The sequence below is a fragment of the Heterodontus francisci genome, chromosome 5, assembly GCF_036365525.1.
Source record: "Heterodontus francisci isolate sHetFra1 chromosome 5, sHetFra1.hap1, whole genome shotgun sequence".
Lineage (NCBI taxonomy): Eukaryota > Metazoa > Chordata > Chondrichthyes > Heterodontiformes > Heterodontidae > Heterodontus > Heterodontus francisci.
Genome location: NC_090375.1, coordinates 178187403 through 178203254, shown reverse-complemented (window position 1 = coordinate 178203254; position 15852 = coordinate 178187403). Strand labels below are relative to the sequence as shown.

General features: G+C 42.3%; 1 protein-coding gene across 6 annotated transcripts in view; it reads right to left on the bottom strand.

The window, feature by feature from the left end:
- LOC137370159 (CYFIP-related Rac1 interactor B) overlaps window positions 1-15852 on the bottom strand; it is a 235911-nt gene that overhangs the window by 181744 nt on the left and 38315 nt on the right. The window contains exon 2 of one of the 6 annotated variants that reach the window (XM_068032408.1): window positions 9915-9988. The exons of the other annotated variants lie outside the window; for them this stretch is intronic. Within the exon in view, the coding sequence (XP_067888509.1) occupies window positions 9915-9988 (74 nt within the window). The remainder of the gene's footprint in view (window positions 1-9914; window positions 9989-15852) is intronic. 6 annotated transcript variants of the gene reach the window in all.

Genomic DNA, 15852 nt, shown 5'->3' with positions numbered 1-15852 from the left:
ACACTATGTTTAGAGCTGGGGAAACCAGTGTTGCAGCTGGAACCTGAAGCAGGCATTAGGTCCCTTATTTGCATATGCAATGATTAACTCCTGCTTCAGGCAGTGAGATGTGTAGGGAGGGAATTTCACAGCTTAGGGCCTTGACAGCTGAAAACACAGTCACCAATGGTGCAGCAATTAAAGATGGGGATGCTCAAGAGGTCAGAATTTGAGGAGCACAGATATCTGAAGGTTGTGGGGGTGTTGGAGATTACAGAGATAGGGAGGAGAAGAGCCTTAGAGGGAACTGAAAACAAGAATGAGAATTTTAACATCCAGGCTTTGCTTAACCAGGAGCCAAAGTAGTTCAGCAAGCACAAGGGTGATGGGTGAATGGGACTTGCAAGTAAAGACGCGGGCAGCAAGGTTTTAGATGACCTCAAATTTATGGAGGTTAGAACATGGAAGGCTGCCAGGAGTGTGTTGGAATAGTCAAGTCTCGAGATAATAAAGGCACAAATGAGGGTTCTAGCAGATGAGCTGAGGCAGGCACAGCTTCAGGCGATATTACGGAGGTGGACATAGGCGGTTCCTAGTGATGACGCGGATGTGTAGTTAGCAGCTCAGCTCAGGGTCATAGGTCAAATACGACACCAAGGTTGCACAGTATGGTTCAGCCTCGGATACTTGCCAGGGAGAGGGATGGATTCAGTGGCGAGAGAATGCAGCTTGTAGTGGGAACCAAAGACAATGGCTTCAGTCTTCCCAATAATTGAAGAAAATCTCAGCTTATCCAGTACTGGATGTCTGACAAGCAGTTTGACAAGTTAGAGACAGTGGAGGAGTTGAGAGAGATGGTGGGTGACGTAGAGTTGGGTGTCATCGGCATACACATGGAAAATGACACTGCATTGTTAGATGATGCTGCTGAGGGGCAGCATGTAGATGAGAAATAGGAAGCTCCCTAGGATAGATGCGGGAGCGAGAAGCCATTGCAGGCGATATTTTTTTATTCGTTCATGGGATGTGGGCGTCACTGGCTAGGCCAGTATTTACTACTCATCCCTAATTGCCCTCGAGAAGGTGGTGGTGAGCTGCCTTCTTAAACTGCTGCCGTCCTTGGGGTGTAGGTGCACCCACAGTGCTGTTAGGAAGGGAGCTGCAGGATTTTGACCCAGGGACAGTGAAGGAACAGCAATATATTTCCAAGTCAGGACAGCGTGTGGCTTGCAGGTGGTGGTGTTTCCATGCATCTGCTGCCCTTGTCTTCTATGTGGTAGGAAGGTGCTGTTGAAGGAGTCTTGGCGAGTTGCTGCAATGCATCTTTTAGATGGTACACACTGCTGCCACTGTGCGTTGGTGGTGAAAGGAGTGAATGTTGAAGGTGGTGGATGGGGTGCCAATCAAGTGGGCTGCCTTGTCCTGGATGGTGTCGAGCTTCTTGAGTGTTGTTGGAGCTGCACACATCCAGGCAAGTGGAGAGTATTCCATCACGCTCCTGGCTTGTGCCTTGTAGATGGCGGACAGGCACTGGGGAGTCAGGAGGTGAGTTACGCACTGCAGAATTCCCAGCCTTTGACCTGCTCTTGTAGCCACAGTATTTATGTGGCTGGTCCAGTTCAATTTCCCAGGACGTCGATAGTGGGGGATTCAGTGATGGTAATGCCGTTGAACGTCAAGAGGAGATGGTTAGATTCTCCTTGTTTGGGATAGTCATTGCCTCGCACTTGTGTGGTGTGAATGTTATTTGCCACTTATCAGCTCAAGCCTGGATGTTGTTCATGTCTTGGTGCATATGGACATGGGCTGCTTCAGTATCTGAGTTGCAAATGGTGCTGAACGTTGTGCAATCATCAGCGACCATCCCCACTTTGGACCTTATGATGGAGGGAAGCTCATTGATGAAGCAGCTGAAGCTGGCTGGGCCTAGGACACTACCCTGAGGAACTCCTGCAGTGATGTCCTGGGACTAAGATGATTGACCTCCAACAAACACAACCATCTTCCTTTGTGCTAGATAGACAAGAATGAAACCAGGTGAGTGGTCAACTTAGATTCAAAAACTTTTAACAGCTGGGTAGAGATGCTCAAACACAAGTACAGTGTTATAAAGAGGCAACAGAAATATTTGCTTAAGAATATTAAATCTGGCAATAAGAACTCTAAAACATTTCTCACAGGGATTCCTAAGGCTCTAGATTTTGGCCTTCAAACTCCAAATTCAAATCAGGCTAGCAAAATTACTCAATATAGTATAGCTTGCTTACAGGTGAAACTACCACCATCTTAAAAATATTCAAGTTATTTTCATGATGACAGTATAAGATATGGAGAACATTTTCAACGCTTAGAATATCTAATGTAGAAAAAGGAACTGTATAACATAGAAAAAAAGGAAATAATCTGCTTAAAAACAGGGAAATAGTCAAAAGCTGCAACAGAGAAACAGGAAGGGCTCTGCAGTATCGGGAGTCTGCAGCCTCATTTATACAAGCATCTGCAACTTCTCTATTTCATACTGATTAACTAGATTGTCTCTTTGACAATAAACTAACTAGAAAAGTGGGAGACGAAATTACACATTTTCTTTCAAAAAGCCTGCTGGATGTACCATTTTAAATGCTTACATGACCAGACCAACCCAACAAAATGTGAATTAACAGCACGTCAAATTTCACACAGGCAAAGAGAATCCAATTCATAGGTCACTTTTGAGGTGAAGACAACCTTTCAATGACAAGGCAACATAAATACTACATTTTTTTAGCTAAAACTTCAGGAAAATGTAGATAGATAGAACATTTTAATTGAAATATGTATTACTTTGAATGTCAATGTGATTCTTGTACTACTGGCAGGGATTCTGTGACCTATTCTTGGAGACACAGACTGCCTCCTGAATACTGCAAACCACCCTCTGACCATGTGGGTACTAACACAACTAGCATGATCACCACTATTAAGGATCTCTCCCCAACCCTAATTAATCCTAGAATGTACGCTGCAAGCCTGACAACTAGTCAATCTGATTTAAATTAAAAAGCACAAAGATACCAGATCAGACAATCTCTTGTGGATTAATGTGGTTTTGTCAACTACATTTTTGAGGATTTAGTATATTAACTTGCCTAATTACATGACAAACAGATTTGTCATGACCAATATATTGATTCTAAAAGGGAATGCAATTAAGAGCAAGTACTGAGAGCCCAAAATATTATTAGTAGGAGTAGAATTGAAGCTAATACCATTTCATACTTACAAAAGAAAAACTTATTAAGAGCATCTAAGAGGTTTTCTCACCTCTTTGTTGAATTTTATTCAATATTTATTTCACTTATATTTGCATTGTATGAAGCCGTCCCTTTTTTATGAACCACACCAAGTCCCATTCATCCATCACCATTATTCTCACCAACCTACATTGGCCCCCAGCCCAGCAACAGCTCTATTTAAAAATTCTCATCCTTGTTTTTAAATACCTTCATAGCCTTGCCCCTCACTATCTCGATAACCTCCTGGAAACCTACAACCCTCCATGATCTTTGTGCTCCTCCAATTCTGATCTCATGCACACCCCCAATTTTGATCGCTCCATCATTGGCAGCCATATCTTCAACTGCTCTGAAATTCCCACCTAAACTTCTCCATCTCTCTCTTCTCCTTGAAGATGCTGCTTAAAAACCTACCTCTTTGACCAAGTTTTGGTCAATTTACACTCCCAGCCACAGGATACGCTGGGCATCTAAGGGCCAGTACACAGAGCACTGGGGGATGAAGCTGCCCAGCAGCAATGTAAGATTTGAGAGATTTTGATTTGGGAACTGGAGGCATTAGAGGCATACTTAGAGTCATTTGCACATCCACTGGAACAAGATACATAGAGCACAGAAACAAGCCAGATAAATCAATACATAGTTACAGGACTTCATTTTAATATGATTTCACTTTCTAGGCTCCACAAAAAAAGTGCTTCAACTCTTCACTTTTAAAGTAAAATGTGCAGGTACTTCCAATAAGCAATAACATGGTGTCATATCATTACTTTCCGTTCACTCAGTCTTCTCCTTTTGCACTCCAACTCTGGTGGTGGCATACGTTGTGGGTTTTGGCCAACTGAGATGAGCTTTTTTTTTTCCATTCGTTCGTGGGATATGGGCGTCACTGACTAGGCCAGCATTTATTGCCCATCCCTAATTGCTCTCGAGAAGGTGCTGGTGAGCTGCCTTCTTGAACCGCTGCAGTCCTTGGGATGTAGGCACACCAACAGTGCTGTTAGGAAGGGAGTTTCAGGATTTTGACCCAGTGACACTGAAGGAATGGCAAAATATAGTTCCAAGTCAGGATGGTGTGTGGCTTGGAGGGGAACTTTCAGGTGGTGGTGTTTCCATGCATCTGCTGCCCTTGTCTTTCTAGGTGGTAGAGGTCGCGGGTTTGAAAAGTGCTGTCGAAGGAGCCTTGGTGAGTTGCTGCAGTGCATCTTAAATTGGTACACACTGCTGTCACAGTGTGTCGGTGGTGAAGGGAGTGTCAATCAAGCAGGCTGCTTAGTCCTGGAGCTTTTTGAGTGTGGTTGGAGCTGCCCCCATCTAAGCAAGTGGAGAATATTCCATCACACTCCTGACGTGTGACTTACAGATGGTAGACAGGCATTGGAGGCGAGTTACTTGCTGCAGAATTCCCAGCCTCTGACCTGCTTTTGTAGCCACAGCATTTATGTGGCTGGTCCAGTTCAGTTTCTGATCAATGCTTAGCCCCAGGATGTCGATAGTGGGGGATTCAGCGATTGTAATGCCATTGAACGTCAAGGGGAGATGGTTAGAATATTTCCTGTTTGAGATGGTCATTGCCTGGCATTTGTGTAGCACGAATGTTACTTGCCATTCATCAGCCCAAGCCTAGATGTTGTCCAGGTCTTGCTGCATATGGACATGGGCTGCTACAATATCTGAGGAGTTGTAGGAGTGCTGAACATTGTACAATCATCAGCGAACATCCCCACTTCTGACCTTATGATGGAGGGAAGGTCATTGATGAAGCAGCTGAAGATGGCTGGGCCTAGGGCACTGCCTTGAGCAACTCCTGGAGCGATATCCTGCCACATAGATGATTGTCCTCCAACAACCACAACCATCTTCCTTTGTGCTAAAAATGCCTCCAACCAACAGAGAGTTTTCGAAAATGCCTCCAACCAACAGAGAGTTTCCCCCCTGATTCCCATTGACTCCAGTTTTGCTAGGGCACCTTGATGCCTCAGTCAAATGCTGCTTTGATGTCAAGCACAGTCACTCTCATCTCACCTCTGGAGTTCAGCTCTTTTGTCCATGTTTGGACCAAGGCTAGAATGAGGTCAGGAACTGAAAGGCCCTGATGGAACCCAAACTGAGCATTAGTGAGCAAGTTATTGCTGAGCAAGTGCCGCTTGATAGCACTGTTGACAACCTCTTCCATCACTTTGCTGATGATTGGGAGTAGACTGATGGGACGGTTCTTGGCCTGTTTGGATTTGTCCTGCTTTTGGTGGCTGGGACATACCTGGCCAAACTTTCCACATTGCCAGGTAGATGTCAGTGTTGTAGCTGTACTGGAACAGCTTGGCTCGGGACACGGCTAGTTCTGGAGCACGAGTCTTTAGTACTATTGCCGGAATGTTGTCAATGTTCATAGCCTTTTCAATATCCAGTGCCTTCAGCCATTTCGTGATATCATGTGGAGTAAATCAAATTGGCTGAAGACTGGCATCTGTGATGCTGGGGACCTCAGCAGGAGGCAGAGATGGATCATCCATCCGGAACTTCTGGCTGAAGATAGATGCAAATGCTTCAACCTTGTATTTTGCATTTATAAGCCTGGCTCCCCTATCGTTGAGGATGGGGATATTTGTGGAGTCTCACCAGGCTGACACTTCATTTTTAGGTAATGCTGGTGCTGCTCCTGGCATGCCCTCCTGCACTCTTCATTGAGCCAGGGTTGGTACCCCAGTTTGATGGTCATGGTAGAGTGGGGGATATGCCGGGCCACGGAGTTACAGATTGTGGTTGAATACAATTCTGCTGCTGTTGATGGCCCACTGCGCCTCATGGATGCCCAGTTTTGAGTTCCTAGGTCTGTTTGAAATCGATCCCATTTAGCACAGTGGTAGTGCCACACAACATGTTGGCGGGTATCCTCAATGTGAAGACAGGGCTTGGTCTCAAGGACTGTCCTTGTGGTCATTCCTACCAATGCTGTCATGGATAGATGCATCTGCAACAAGTAGATTGGTGAGGACGAGGTCAAGTAGGTTTTTCCCTCTTGTTGCTTCCTTCACCACACCCAGTCCTTTAGGACTCAGCCAGCTCAGTCAATAGTGGTGCTTCCCAGCCACTCTTGGTGATGGACATTAAAGTCTCCCACCCAGAGTACATTCTGTGCCTTTGCTGCAACAGAAGTGAACATATCAGCTTGATGCTTTATCAGTACTTTTTCCAATTGATGTTCAACATGGTGCTCATCAGCAGAGAAGTGGAGCAGTAGGTAATCAGCAACCTTGTTTGACCTGATGCCATGAGACTTCACGGGATCCAACGTCAATGTTGAGGACTCCCAGGACAACTGCCTCCCAGCTGTATACCACTGTGCTGCCACATTGTCTGGAAGGTATGATTCCATGAGTATGACTATGTCTGTGGGACAGCTCTCCCAAATTTTGGCACAAGTACCCAGATGTTATTAAGGAGGACAACAGGGCTGGCTTTGCCATTGTCGTTTCCAGTGCCGACATCGTCCGGTTTCATTCCTTTAATTAGGCTTCGTAGTTGTTTGATGCAACTGAGTGGTTGCTAGGCCATTTAGAGGACAGTTAAGAATCACATGTAGGCCCAACCAGTTAAGGACAGCAGATTTCCTTCCCTACAGGACATTAGTGAACCTAATGGGTTTTTGCTACAATGGTTTCATGGCTTTTAATTTCTAGCTTTTAATACCAGATTTATTAACTGAGTTCACATTTCACCATCTGCCATGGTGGGATTCGAACCCATGTCCCCAGAGCATTAGCCTGTGCTTCTGGATTATTAGTCCAGTGACATTAACACTACACCACCGCTTCCTCTTATTTTGTCTACAATCAATTTTTAACTCTAAGCTGTAAACCATTCTCTAACCATGCACACACAGCAGGAAAGTGACAAAACTTTCTTTTAAAATAAAAACAGAAAATGCAAGAAATACTCAGGTCAGGCAGCAACTGTGGAGAGAGAAACAGAGTTAACATATCAGCTTGACCTTTTATCATTGACCTGAAACGTTAAAGTAAACATGGACTACTCTCACAAACATCCTACTAGACAGGTATATGTAAGGCATGAGAAAAGATTAGAGTTGATCACCTGTCAGGGAAAAGAATTTTGATAATAAGGAGATTTCTGTATTTGATTTTCATATGATTTAATTTAAAAATTGGCTTTAGCCAGTTACTTCTCTGGAAGGATTCCACTGTTCTGTGGCAGATATGATCAATGTACATAATTGGATGCATGCAATCAGACCTTGTCAGCATATTAAATGGGGAACTCATGTTCTAAATGGGTTTTGCTTGTTACAATGCTTTTGCCCACTTCTTGTCTTTCTCTCTGTTGCAATTTCTCAATGAATTCTAAATGTTACTGTGGCTGTACAAACTTACTTGTAACAGTAACATACGCAGATCAACAGGCACTGGAATACAGAGTCCAAACACCTTAATGAGGAGCCAGAGCGGCAGCAGAGAAATAAAGAAAAGGAAGCAAATTCCGCACTCCAGATTCCACTACTTCATGGGATATCCTGCCCAATGTTCCCAAAGATCTGCGGGCACAGAATCGGCCTGTTCAGTCACATGAAGACCAATGGCAGAAACTTATGACCCTGAGTAGACGTCATCCTTGAAACGAGGGACAGCCGATGATGACGAAATACACAATTAAGCGATATATATGGACGAAGCAGCAAGGATCCAAACATCATTGCCTCAACTCAAGGTTTTGAGATAAGCTAAACTCTGTTATAGTCAGTACCTTGACATAAACTGAGATGTTCCATGATCTAAATTACAGCCCTCAATGCTCAATTTCAGTTATTGTTGAAGCTCCAAACTCCTTAGTGGAAATGGAATGTATGCCATGTATATGTATGTCATTATTTGTATGGCGGGCAGCCATAAAGACAGGGCTAAATTGTGGCGAGTCGAAGAGACTTAGTAGTTGGCAGGAAAAAAGACAGAGGCGCAAGGGGAGAGCCAACTGTGCAACAGCCCCAACAAACAAATTTCTCTGCAGCACCTGTGGAAGAGCCTGTCACTCCAGAATTGGCCTTTATAGCCACTCCAGGCGCTGCTTCACAAACCACTGACCACCTCCAGGCGCGTATCCATTGTCTCTCGAGATAAGGAGGCCCAAAAGAAAAAAAAAAAGAAATTTGTATATTAAATGACAAACCTGCTGCAAGCAAAATCCTGGTGACTTTGTAAGAAATACATAAGAGTATCTTAACCCCTTATGTGTTGATTCTATTTTTACTGTTTCAAATATACTTATTTTGTATCTTGCTTTCTCTCATTACCTGTATGCATTATTGAACCTGTACATCAACCTACCCAAACAATTTGGACAAATATATCGGTTTGACAGTTTTTAGAAGACACAGATGAACATGACTGACATGTAACACAATTAAGAGATAACTGTTAAACCTGAGCATGCTGACCCACACAGTAAAGTACTTGTGTCACAGAATACTTCGACTGCTAATGGAAACTGTGGCAAGTGTCAGAAAAATATTCTAAATAAACAAAATAATTCCTCACCTCCCCCACCCACCCACCCACCCCCCCCCCCCCCCACCCCACCCCACCCCAACACACACATACATGCACACAAGAGTGATACTGAATCATCTCAGCATGGTGCTTTCCCCCTTCCAAGATCTTCTTGGGCAGGAGGCACCTTTAAATACTTCACATAAATGACCACTATTTGTATACAAGTCCCAAAGAACAAAAACATACTAGTCACGTTTTAATTTGGCTTGGAGTTGGGGGGAGGGTGGTGGAGGTGTGAAGAGAGGAGGGACAAGTGTGAGGAAGAAAGAGTGCAAAGCCAAGCTCAGTTCTGTCCTCATTCCACATTCATACATGCACATCTGGCAGTGTTCACGGGATAAAATCAAGAGCAGGAATACTATCTAATTATCCCTATTTGTAATTCAGGGCCATTTAGATCAATTGTAGCAGCCCCCTCATTCATTCCCTTCCATCACCCCCAGCTGAGTTTACTCATTTTCACTGACCAGAGATTTAATTGGAGACTTTTCTTCCGTCTGGCCCATTTACTCACAGGGTAAAATTTAAGATCATGAATCTCAGTTTGTAATACTAAAGCTCTTGTACACTTTTACAGTTCATAAAGTCTCCCACAGAAATGTGTAGACAAGTTCTAGGTTTCTTCAAGAATACATTCTTTTTTTAAGAGGCAGTCTGTATTAATTCAGCATTGCCTTAGGGTACCTGATGGAAACTCATCACAATAGCCAAAATATTTTCTTATCCTGCTTCCAATGACTGAGGTACTTAATTTACTAACTACAAAATTGAGCAAAGCCATTTTTCAAAGTTTGTTTCCACATGCAGCTATCCAAAATACATTAAATCAGGATTTCTGGTTGTATGTTACCCTTGTTGCAAGGACATATTAGTCGAGCTGGAAGCACTGCTCTGATCAATTGAATAATTACAACAGTGTAATTTCAAAAGGGCTTCACCGACTGTAAAGCACTTTGGGATGGGCTGAGGTCATGAAAGGCACTATATAAACAGAAGTCCCTTTTTTTCTTTTAATTGAAAATCGACTTAATCACAAAATGTAAGCACATATCAGATAATAATTTAAACATCTTTAATCCAGAAATTCCATCCTTACCAAGCTGAATATAGCAGCATTTTGAGCTCTGAATACTTGCGAATGAATTGAACACTGTGCTGCTGCTGTCCAGACTGCAAAACCAAAGGTAAAGGCATTACCAAATTCATCTCGTTCACAGTAAGCTAAAGTCTAAAACTGAGAGCAAGAGGTAATCTTATGTAGTTGCAGAGATAATGCTGTTAAAACATTACGATCCTAAGACCAGTCAGCACAATGTATTTTGCATTTGCCACTAGATAGCGCTGCTGAGGTACACACATGCCCAGTGATCTCTAGTGATAGCAATGGGTGAAAGCGATATTTAAATATGAAACTGCTGAATGATAATCAAAAAAAGTTATACTAACATTAAAATAACAGATTTACACAAACATTCAATAAAAATATTCCTTCGTAAATACATGCAGGAATAAACCTTGCATCACAATTTCATTTAAAACCTGCCAGGATATCTATTTTTAAAATATGCAGTGGCTTAAAGTTGTATTTCTTTTCCAGAGAACTTGCCAATTGAAAATCTCTTCGACCAACCATTTTGTCCTTAAGACTGTAAATATATAAGAAAGTGACAAAGATAAGCATTGAATGACACTGATTATAATGAGTATACGTATGCTTAAGCAGAATCATCTTATTGTGGGATGAGTGTGTGAAACAAGAACAATTTGCAGATTTTTCAAAACTCTATACATTGTTTTAAAACACACTTTAAAAATAGTTAGACAATGTGCTTTACAAATAGGCGGTTCACACTGCAATCTTAAATAAGGAAGGCAAATGGAATTTTGGCACTCATTGCTAAAGGAATAGAAGTAAAAAAGTAGGGAAGTGTTGCTGCAACTGTACAAGGCATTAGTGAGGCCGTAACTGGAGTATTGCGTACAGTTTTGGTCCCCTTACTTGAGGAGGGATGTAGTTGCATTGGAGGCAGTTCAGAGGAGGTTCACTAGATTGATTCCAGAGATGAGGGGTTTGTCTTATGAAGAGAGATTGAGCAGTTTAGACCTTTACTCTCTAGAGTTTAGAAGAATGAGAGGAGATCTAAATGAGGTATACAAGATGATTAAGGGGATTGACAAAGTAGATGTAGAGAGGACGCTTCCTCTTGTGGGGCAATCTAGGTCATAGTTTTAGGATAAGGGGTAGCAGATTTGAAACAGAGATGAGGAGAAATTACTTCTCTCAAAGGGTCATGAGTCTGTGGAATTCACTACCATAGAGTGCGGCGGATGCGGGACATGGAGTAAATTTGAGGAGAGAGACAGATCTTTAATTAGTAATGGGTTGAAGGATTATGGAGAACAGGCAGGAAAGTGGAGTTGAGGCCGAGATGAGATCAGCCTTGATCGTATTGAATGGCGGAGCAGGCTCGAGGGGCTGAATTGCCTACTCCTGCTCCTAGTTCTTATGTTCTTATTTAAGTCTTAATCCAATCGGCCTACTGAATCAGGGAACTAAATCTTATTATGTCACATCAACCAGTGACAAAGACGCAGTACCTTACTCCCCCATTCGATCTTTCAAGAAATAAAATACTTGCACAATATACGCTTGTTCAACTGGTATTCTTTTGGTTTTCGGCTCATTTTAGTTGCAACTGAAAATGTGATCCTAAATAATAAAAATGTTGCCCAACTCTGAAATACACAAACAAATGACTATTGCATCCTATTTCAACATTCACCACATATATCTGTTTTATAAATCCACTATTATTAAATAAAAATATCAGCTAGATGGGCCTTTGCCACCATTACAGTCACACCATTTTCCAATTCATGCTCTGAAACAAATCCCAATTTAGTCTTCTACAGTCTATTTTGTTTGCACTTCTTTATAAAACTTTTTAATGTTTTCCCTGATCCAGGATCCATAACAGGCCTTCACTGCATTGATGACTAAATTATTAGGAAATAATGTAAAATGTATACAGATTACTCATCTTATGATCACTTTCAGTATAACGTACCCATCAACAAATAGACATTAAGGAGTATGCTGACTTTAATGACTATTTATCTTAGATATTCGTGACTGGTAACATAATTGCATACATCAACAACAGCTTATATTTGTACAGCACCTTTAATGCAATAAAAAATCTCCCAAGGAGCATTATAAAAGTATGACACCGAGACACAAAAGGAGATATTAGGTCAGGTGACCAAAACCTTGGTAAAATAGGGGGATATCAATCAACGAAATACATGATTGACTGACTGAGTTTGAACAAATGGAAAGTAGCAAATGTGGAACAGGTAACTAATGGAAATGAAATCAAATCCCCCATTTCTTTTCCCCCCCAAAGTTGCCAGCCAAGCAATCTCCGCAAGAGGCAATAAAAAAATCTTCAGCCAGTTTAGGAAATATTTCTCTTGACTATCCCCTCCCCTAAAAAAATGATCAGACAAGTCCAGGAGGCCACAGTGTCTGAAAAAACAGCACCCAACACCCTTCTATTTTCTAATTGTAATGATATTGGTCACACAAAGGAACGCCCCCAGTTTCTCTTGAATGTTTCCAGCGAATCCACACACACTGCACGTGCTGGTATTTTGTTCTAGTAGCCGACAACTCTGACGATAAATAGCCAACATCTAAATTAGTTTTATGCTTACATGTCTTATACCATTCCTGATCATCCCTCTAATTTATCTAACCCAAATACCCAATCCACATGGATAAAATCTAATCCTTTCATTACTTTGAAACTCTCAATCGAATCTCAAAGTCTACGTTTTTCTAGAGTTTAAAAAAAAGATTCCTAAGCTTATCATGATAACGGAGCACCTTTAAACTAGATATAAATCTGAAAAAAGAACGAAATAACATAAGCAGAAACGTTTTTTAAAAAACATGGAGTGGTCATGATCTGGAATGCACTGCCTGAAAGGGTGGCGGTGGCAAATTCAATCATGGTTTTGTTACGACCAGGTGAGAAAGAAGTCTAAGGTTCCTTTTCAGCCTTCACCTGGTCTCACTGTAACAGGGTTTAATTTTTAAACACACCGTGTTTTTAGCTCCCCCATGGTGAATCCTTGTTCACCACTTTCCAACTACAAGGCAAAGAAACTAGCACAATAGGCTAGTTTAAAGAAAAGAGAAATTTTATTAAACTTAAACTCTAATTCGGTTAACACCTATGGATACACGACGCGCCCACATTAGCATGCACATGCAATAAATGCAGATAGGGACGAAAGAGCAGAAGAAATAAGGTGGAAAAGTTTGAGGCAATATCTATAGAGTCCTTAATTGTAGGTGGATCGTGCTTTTTGTTGGGGCCCAGTATTCTTCTTAAACCTTGTTCACTGTCGGAGACTTTTCTCTCTTGGGGTTCATGTGTCTTCAGTGGGTTTTGGAGTTCTGTGAGAAAGAGATGGGAGCAGACAGACAGGAGAGGAGGTCTGCTTCAGTCATGTGACTAACTGGTCTGACCAGGTTTGTGGATTTAATTGGTATAGGGAATAGCTCCTTTGTCGACAAGCACTGTCTGTTAATATGCAAAAATGTCTTTCCAGCCAGAGGCCTGGCAACCCCTTGTCAGCAACAATTTGAAATTTAATGTCCATGTGGCAAAATTAATGTGCCTCATTTTTGGCAGGTGGGGGTCTGCATGGCAGTTTTCAAAAGGGAATTGGATAAGCACCTGAAGGGAAAATAATCTTCAGGGCTATGGGGAAAGGGCGAAAGAATGCAACTAGCTAAATTGCTCCTGCAGAGAGCCAACACGGGCTCGACAGGCCTGTGCTGTAACCAGTCCATGATTCGATAATTAATGACACTCCCCTGAACCTTTTTCAGTGCCTGTACATTACCAACCTGGTGAGATGAGCAGAAATTGATACAGTATTCCAGATGAGGTCTAACCAAGGCCTTGTACAGAGACAATATATTTTGTTTTTCTTTAATTTCATCATCCAGGCAATATATCCCAACATTCTATTTCTCAAAAGGCCTAATAGTGGACCTTCTATTATTCATGCCCTGTAGCACTCAGATCTTTCTTACTCAGCAGTCCCAAGTTTATCCAACTAGAAACAACATTTATAACAAATACACAATTCTGAAAAATTACTAAAATTTACCTGTAAATTTGGTTATTTGCTATTAAAATTGCTCAGAGGAAGCATTTTCCACAGAGGTCAAGCCTTCTGTAGGGAGCCAGAGACTTGAGTTGCAAATTTCACCTAGTCCAGAGACTGGTGTTTTCCAGCTACTGCTTATAATTCTGGGCATGGAGGAAGAAATGAATCATGCAGTTACAGTTTTTACCCTGCTCCTGTGGAACTACAATATCCATGACACATTACAACATCTTACATCACGCGAGAACCAGGCAGAAACTTCTTGCTCTTGTGGAGAAATTATGAGAGAAGAGAGTTCCATGATGGGTAGCCGCCACCCTTCTCCTGTGGAATTTAATATCCAGAGTGTGACAAACCAGGCATAAAATTAACCAACTGTTAGGCACAGGTGGCGAAAAAGTGCAGGCATTTCATTTTATACAGATAAGCTGTTAAATTAGAACGCTAAGAGTAGGTTTTTTTTTTGTTCCTTTTTTAATGTTGTTGAGGGGAACTGATAATTCATCTTGGTCCACTGGAGTAGGGGGACTAAGTCCCATCTGTTTCTAACTCCCCTTCTTGCTCACTGACATTGGCTCCCTACTCCCCATGCCTCAAATTTAAAATTCCCGCTCCATGACCTTGCTCCACCTGCTTCGACAACATTCATCAGATCTCTACCTTCCAACCAAATTATCCATTCCTTCGACTCTAGCTTCTTGTGTCTCCCTCCTTCACCTTACCAATGACAGCAGAGCTTTCACCGTGCGTCCAACTGTCTGGAATTCCTCCTAAAACCCCTCTGCCTCTTAAAAACATCAAACACCAGCTATTTGACCAAACTTTCGGTTACAAACTTTCGGTTACCCTTCCAAATCTATCTTTTCCTGGCTCAATATCCATTTTCCATACACGCATGTGTGAAATGCCTTGGAACTTTTTTTAAGCCAATTCGATTCACTCTATGTGATATCACGATATGGCTGGAGGTAATGGATACAGCAAAGACTATGGGCCCCGACAATATCCTGACATCAGTACTGAAAACTTGTGCCCCAGAAGCAGCCATACCCTAACATGCTGTTCCAGTACAGCTACAACACTGACATCTACCCGACAATATGGAAAATTGCCCAGGTATGTCTTATCCATAAAAAGCAGCATACATCCAATCCGACTAATTACTGCCCTATCAGTCTACTCTCTATCAGCAAATGATGGAAGGTGTCATTAACAGTGCACTTACACAGCAATAACCTGCTCACCGATGCTCAGTTTGGGTTCCGCCAGGGCCACTCGGCTCCAGACCTCATTACAGCCTTGGCCCAAGCATGGACAAAAGAGCTGAATTCAAGAGGTGAGGTGAGAGTGACTGCCCTTGACATCAAGGCAGCATTTGACTTGCGGCACCAAAGAGCCCTAGCAAAATTGAAGTCAATGGGAATCAGGGGGAAAACTCTCCACTGGTAGGAGTCATACCTAGGATAAAGGAAGATGGTTGTGGTTGTTGAAGGTCAGACATCTAATCCCCAGGATATCGCTGCAGGAGTTCCTTAGGGTCGTGTCCTAGGCCCAAAAACCTTCAGCTGCTTCATGAATGACTTTCTCTCTATCATAAGGCCACAAGTGGGGATGTTCCCAAACGATTGCTCAGAATTCAGTACCATTCACGACTCCTCAGATAATGAAGCTGTCTGTGTCCACATACAGCAAGACTTGGACAACATCCAGGCTTGAGCTGATAAATGGCAAGTAACATTTGCACCACACGAGTACCAGGCAATGACCATCTCCAACAAGAGAGATTCTAACCTTCGACCCTTGGTGTTCAATGGCATTACCATCGCAGAATTCCCCCATCAACATCC